This window comes from Pagrus pagrus (genome assembly GCF_965226575.1).
Source record: "Pagrus pagrus genome assembly, chromosome: 13".
NCBI lineage: Eukaryota > Metazoa > Chordata > Actinopteri > Spariformes > Sparidae > Pagrus > Pagrus pagrus.
Window position 1 is genome coordinate 12,116,388 of NC_140197.1, and position 7,120 is coordinate 12,123,507.

Genomic DNA, 7,120 nt, shown 5'->3' on the forward strand with positions numbered 1-7,120 from the left:
CGACGTGTCAGATCCAAACATTTCTCCAACTCCAGAGCGTTGTAAAGTCCGAAAGTAAAAAGATATAGAAAAAAACAGAACAGAAATAATGTATCTACAACATGCTTCTATACAACCAAATGTTATGCTTCAATCAATAAACAAGATTTTCATTGCGGTCAATGGTCTACTTGATTTTCCTGCTTGCCAATTGGAGGTACAATCTAACAGCACCATAAAGTGCATATTAGATTAGCCTGCTGCCTACTTGTAATGACACTGATGAGAAATACGAGTTATAAAATATGATGACAGGCATTGGAAGCTCCACTTGAAAACCTCTACAGATGCTTTTACACACATACACACCTCTGTCTGGGTGTCTCCAGACTCCAGTAGGATGCTGGTTGGAGCTGCTGTGGCTGCTGCAGTCTCCCTCCTCGGATACTCTGGGTTCTCCAACAGCAGGTTACAGATACTGCAAACAGAGCAGAGAGGAGCAGCATGTGAACACAGGCAGGCTTGGGACTGTCTCTTATTGCATGTGTGGCAATAGACTATACACCTAATTTGTTTTTCTGCTTTCTGTGAGAAAGAAATATAATCACAGTAACATATAATAACATACTTCAACAGACCAGTCAAAACTCAGTCGTCACAGGTCAATTATCTGACCTTTTAGCAAAGGGTAATACTTAAAGCCAGGCACTTTTAAAGAGGTCAATATATCCTTAAAAATGAAAAAGGAACAGACCTTTAAGCTATAATAAAAGTTAACAAACAATCGTTAACTGCATAACCACGCTGCAAGGCACAAAGGATAAAGCATGAAACTTAGAAACCTTATTAGTGTTAATGGTAAACCATAGCTTCAAGTAAGCAGACGGTCGAATCAAGTCTGACAAATGACGTTAAACCCAGAATTCTGATCCCTCAACAAATCCTGTTTTAATGAAATGTCAAGAGGCACATGATGTACCACTGAGACCAATTCAGACACGTATAAGACATAAATACTGAAAGAGCCAATAAATGGGCTGTAAAAACGCTGCAGAAATAAAACCAAATTTTACTTGATGGCTTTGTGAGTGGTACAATGTGCTCCTGAGGCTGGGTTGGTAGCCTCGACTAGACAAGAGGCTCTATTAATCAATTAATCAAGACAATTAATTACTTGTGGAGATGAATCATTCATCATAACTGTACATGAAGTACTGGAGAAAAAAAAAAAAGCCTCTTACACATTCAAGTGTTTCACATTATTCGTTCGGATCAGTTCTGCTACATAGGCTTCCTGGACATCTGGGAATAGATCCAACTGTAGAAGACAAAGAGTTGAAGAGGCGGGAACAGAGGAGGTGAGAAGTTTCACCACAACCAAAATCATTTAACTTGATATGAACCGGCTCACTGTTGTTCTGTTCGGATGTGATACTCACAACACCAGTGATAAGAGTTCTAACGAGGGCGTCCTGCTCCGCTCTCTCTCGTGGTACAGACGGACCAGGCCTCGCGTCCTCTATTCGGGGAATGTCCTCTGCAGCAGGAGGGACCGCTACCAGGGTGGCGAATGGGTTGACCCGTTCTGGGTTTGGAGCTGGAGCCAGAACGAGCCGAGCCTCTCCTCCGTTGCGTGGGGCTGAAGCAGTGGGTGCTGGAGGAGCGGGGGGGTTGGAGTTTACATTAGGCACCCTGATGTTGAGGCTGACAGCTGGTGGGCCCGCGCTGGAGGTGCCTGCCTGCGTCGGAGGGTTGGGAACAGCCTCCCCAGGCGCCTGACTCCCGAGGACGATCCGGTGACCTGCCTCTGGAGGACCTAGTCTCTCCGGCGCCGCAGCTATTAGCACTGCAGGGGGGATCACCGGTATCACCTGAGGGGGCTGAGGGGCCTGGAGTGGAGGCTGGGCCGGGGCCTGGGCCAGGGGCTGAGGCTCGATCTGAATGAGACTGCCCTGCCTGCGAAAGAACGACATGGGCTGCAGCAGGTTCTGGGACCTGAGCAGCAGCTGGGGCTGTGTTATGAGAGCCGAGGCCTGGACGCTCGGTTGCTGGGGAACAACTACCAGTTTCACCTCCTTCGCCTGGATGAGGTGGGGCTGTGGGGCGGTGGTCCCACTGGACTGCGTGGATGTACCGGGCTGAGACTGTGTCTGTGTGCGAGACTGTGCAGATGAAGTACTTGCCTGAGGATTGTCTTGTGAATGAGTACTTGTACTCGCCTTTTCTTGGGTATTTGTCGAAGAACTTGCAAGCGCACAAGAAAAGTGTGTGTTACTGGTGGAGGTTCTCGCCTGGGGCTCCACTGTTACATGTGCTGAAGAGCCAGCTTGCGGCTGTACGAGTCCGGATGTGCTGGGCTGAGGCTGAGGATGTGCGTGTGTATGTATTCTGGATGTGGTGGCGTTTGTGGAGGTAGACGGAGTTTGGATTGATGAAACTGCATGGAGCTCCACTTTTCCGTGTGCCGTACCTTCCTGTTGCTGTGAGTTTGTGTTAAGTTTTGGCTGCGACAGTGTGTGTGATGAAGAGCCAGGGAGTGGCTGCGTGTGTCCCGAAGTACTAGACTGCACTGGTGTCCGTATGGCTCTCCTTGCTAGGGAGGCACTGGCCTTGGCATCTCTGGAGGTAGAGGGGGCAGAACCAGGATCTCCTGAAGTTGCGCTACTATGACCTACAACTTGAATCAGGTTGTCCGAGGCCCCGCTCCATTTTGCTGCTGGGCGAATCACATGTCTGCGTGCCGGAGTTAATGGCTGCAGAAAACACAGGAGGCAAAAGAGATAAACTGATGAAGGACGGGAAACAAAAGATTCTACTTGTGCTGCAACTTGTGCCGCTTATGTTATTAATTTCTGATTTCATGCCAACTGTAGAGCAAAACAATGTTCACACACTAACGCTTGTCCCTCTTGTGTTTAAAATAACAGGGAAGATTCAAACACAAGTCTCTTTGATAAGAACAGTCACCTCCAGTATGCTGATGTCGTCGTCATCGGCATCGTCCGGGACTAAAACAGGGCTGCCAGGTACCAGAGTCACCGGCTCCTCATCAGAGTCATCAGAAATGGTGATGAGCTCCCTCTTATGAGCACGGGAGCCTACACACAAACAGTTAATGTCAAAATTAGGAATTTGTATACTGTGTGGACATTTATGTCTCAAAGGAAATGTGTGTGAAAGATAACAAGAAAAGCACGGCATGAGCCAGGAATGAATTTTTTTGATGTTCTTATTATTTTGACCACAAACATTCTTGTTTATACTGTGTATGCTTATCTTTGTTATGATACATTAATCCCTATGGGAAACATGTCCTCTGCATTTGACCCATCCAAAATGTAATGAGCAGTCACAGAGCAGCACCCAGAGAACAGTTCTGAGTCCAGCGTCATGTGCAGGAGTATTGGTCGTCCAGTAATTGTAGGGTCGCTGGTTCGAATCCCAGCTCCCCCGGCTGCAAGTCAAAGCATCCTTGGGCAAGATACTGAACCCCAAATTGCTCCTGATGAGCAGGTCGGCACCTTGCACGGCAGCCTCTGCCATCAGTGTATGAATGTGTGTGTGAATGTGACAAGTGTTGTAAAGCTCTTTGAGTGGTCAGTAGACTGGAAAAGCGTTATAGAAATGCAAGTCCATTTACCAATATGGAAGGAGTATAGCTTGTAGTTTTTATATCTGAACTTGTTTGCTCACTAAACAAAGAAGTAGAATAGATTGGACAGGTGGGTAAAGGCCAAACTTTCTGACTCATTGTTATTTTACAAATTTTTCCAAAGCAAATTGTTATGTGACTGCCCACTAGAGCTTTTCCAACACAGCTTTCTGTGAAAGTACAAAGAATTGGGGGTAGACCCATTATCTGCCTGGCTGTTTATCGGTGCCAATATTTAGCATTTTTCCGATTATCAGTATCGTATATATTTTTTGCTTCCGATTGCAGATCAAATAAATTGATTTTAAAATGCTAAACTTTGGCTCTGATGCAACCTCCTCTCTTTATCTGTAGTTATCACACTGTGGTTTCACCACACGTGTCCCACCCACAACACTATCTGACTGCTTACACAAGTAATAGCCTATCAACACTGAATATCTGTATCTGCAGAGTAAGTAGTCATTAAAGTTATCAAATAAATTGAGTGGAAGTATCAATTAGGGGAAATACTCAATTACCTCAAATGTGTCCTTGCAAAATTACTAATAATCGGTATCAACCCTGAAAAAAACACGTTGGTCGACTCCTAGTATGAATCCATGTTCTACAGCCCAATCAATACAGGATGTTTGAGTCGACTACCGATATTGATTTACATTTTTAAAAATCTAATAATGACATATTAGCTGGTATTAAATTATAAATTAATTAAATAATTGTTTTTCTTCTTAAACAATTGAGAAGAAATGTAAGAAAAGAAATGTACTGAGCAGGAATATTAACAAATACATATTATAATAAATAGTAAAACAAACAAACTTGTCATTGCTCTCTGGTGGGCAAACTATAAAACGGTGTCAGTTTCGAAACATAAAATTGGCTCTCTGTGCTTTCTTGTCTTGATTTACTGGATGACATATACAGCTGTATACAGATATATCTGCAATGAGCTAATATCAGCCGATTTATAGATTGGACTTCAGACAGATCAACTATAATAGCCACAGAGGACTATAGCTGGGGCAGCACAATTAATCGGAACACGATACAATATGGCCAAGTGCAATATCCTACAATGTGTGACAGAACAGCTTTATAATGAGGTACTGTTGTGCTGCACAGATGTCCTGGCCTACAAGTCTTGTTCTCCAAATGTAAGAAAACATGTTTGTTAGCTACAGACCCCAATGAATGTCACATCCTCATGATTTGAATGGTTAAATTGTGATGCAGAAATGATTGTTCCTACTAATCGTGAATCATATTGCAAACATAATATCTGTAAAAATAACCACAACATGATTGTTTTTTACCATATCCTGCAGCCCTAGCTACAGTGATACTGACCTTCATGTTGCAGAATGAAAGGGGTGTGCAGAAAGTTCAGTTTATTCAGTCTATGTTGTAATACCAGGGCCACTATGACACGGAACGTGTGTCAGCCTCACTCAAAACAGACAGTGGTGTATGGGCAAAACAGTGAAGATGCATTGCCAGTAATTATCATGACGCACTGTCAAAAACTGGCATTAGTATATAGTATGTTTGTCATTGATGATTAAAGGGACAGTTCACCCCAATATCAAAAATTCATGGGATTCTTGTCACACATTATGCCTGCAGTGTATATACCTGGTCTAGTTTTGGTGAAAGTTGCAAAGTTTTGGAGATACCATGTGTAGATGATGTATGCCATTATTGATTTGGGGGGTGAATTGTCCCTTTAAACTGAAGCGTGCTGACTGTATGTTTTCAGTTGGAGTTACATGCATGTGAGTGAGCATATGAAGGTGTCTCACCTTGGCTGCGGTGGACGTTGAAGCTTGCCAGGTGAATTACATCGTCATCGCTGCCTCCATCTGCCATTGTGAAACTACACTTACCAGCACCCTGAATCAGCCCGCACACAGAATCACTGCACAGTTGATACCATCTACTCCCCACACACACACACACACACACACACACACACACACACACACTATGTTAAAGCTGGTATTCCCCTGGAATTTCAACTAATGCTTTCACTTTAAAATTTATGATTTGTCATGACATTTATCAAAATGGAGAAGGGTTGGACTCCACCCTGGTGTTATGAATAATCTTATGACACAAAGTTCAGAAAAAAAGCATACATGCAACTATCCACTGGCCATCTCAACCAGAATGTGCTAAGAGAGAACTGAACAAAGAGGAAGCTCATGATAGAGCAGAGGGCTAAAGCATGATGAGCAGTGTCAAAGGGTCAGGATGTGTGTCATCAACTAGAAGTAACATTAGCTGACAAAATGACAGTTGATTTGTTGGCAAAAACCTGATCCCACAAGACTATGTTGTAACATTCACTCCGTCATCTTTACTTGCTAACCCAGCCCCGCTTGCTCCAGATCTGATCAAAGTTGGCATGAAATCAATGTAAATCTTTCATGTTGTTACACTGCACACGCTAACACTGCGAGAAACTGGCAATAATGCCTTACTAGCTAAGTGAACTTGCGTTATAAATCATCATCATCTTGACATTAGTGTGAACATGGTGCTGTTATCTTAAAGTTAACGATGCTGTGGCTGAAAACAAACGTGTCAGATCATGTATTCGATCATTTCCGCGCACACACACACAGAACAAACCACTGCTCTCAGCTAAGCTAATGTTAATTAGCTTGGACTGCTAGCTAGCTAGTAGGTTGAGTAGTTAGCTCACTTCTGTCGGGATTTCTATCCATAACATTGCTTCAAAACGACCATGTACGGTCTGAGATGTACGATTGAAAAATACAAATGCAGAAACGTACAATACCACAGCTTCGTGTTGGATATCCAGTACAAAAGGGCTTCTTGGTGGACTGACAATCCGTGAATATCGAAACAAACTGCCAAAACAAGAACAGTAAACGTCACGCGTACAATGTCTGTCTCTACGTAAGGGCGGAGGTCCTCTGGGAAATGTAGTCCTAGAGGCAGTCAGGCTCAGGGCTCCAATAAACCCAAGCTATGCACAGAGAATATAGTCTATTTAGATCATATATATACACACTGTATACTTATAATATACAATAGCCACAAGAGCAAGCCTAGCTAAATAGCATCATTACTGAGTAGCTCAGGTCATACATGATAGAGAAAGAAATGAACAGTGAAGTCTAATTTTAAACATGTATTATGGTATGATTTCAAAATAATATAGGATATTCATCATTTCAAATAACAAAATCATAAAAAAAACAAAAAAACCCCAATAAAAATCTGTTCTAAAATGGCATAGGCCTACATTACTTTTTTTTTTTTTTCTTAAAGGGGCACTATAGTTTTGGAGAAGAAATTCAAACTCAGAACTAATATTTACAAACTGAGAATTTTTTTCCCATAACTGAATAAACAAGCTGTTCTCAGAGGATAACAAGGTTCCCAGAACACTGTTTAAAGCTAGAAAGGTGGCAGGGTCCGCCACATATAAACAAAGTAAAACAGCGTGATACTGTGCTT

The 7,120-nt window shown here is 42.8% G+C and overlaps 1 protein-coding gene across 1 annotated transcript in view; it reads right to left on the bottom strand.

Moving 5' to 3' along the window:
* Positions 1–6,514, bottom strand: part of rnf216 (ring finger protein 216) — a 28,286-nt gene extending 21,772 nt beyond the window's left edge. The window contains exons 1-6 of the mRNA XM_084371804.1: positions 6,430–6,514; positions 5,434–5,567; positions 2,947–3,077; positions 1,419–2,732; positions 1,221–1,297; positions 349–457 (exon numbers count right to left, since the gene is read on the bottom strand). Of these exons, the coding sequence (XP_084227930.1) occupies positions 349–457; positions 1,221–1,297; positions 1,419–2,732; positions 2,947–3,077; positions 5,434–5,500 (1,698 nt within the window). The 5' untranslated portion in view covers positions 5,501–5,567; positions 6,430–6,514. The remainder of the gene's footprint in view (positions 1–348; positions 458–1,220; positions 1,298–1,418; positions 2,733–2,946; positions 3,078–5,433; positions 5,568–6,429) is intronic.
* Positions 6,515–7,120: the final 606 nt, after the last annotated feature.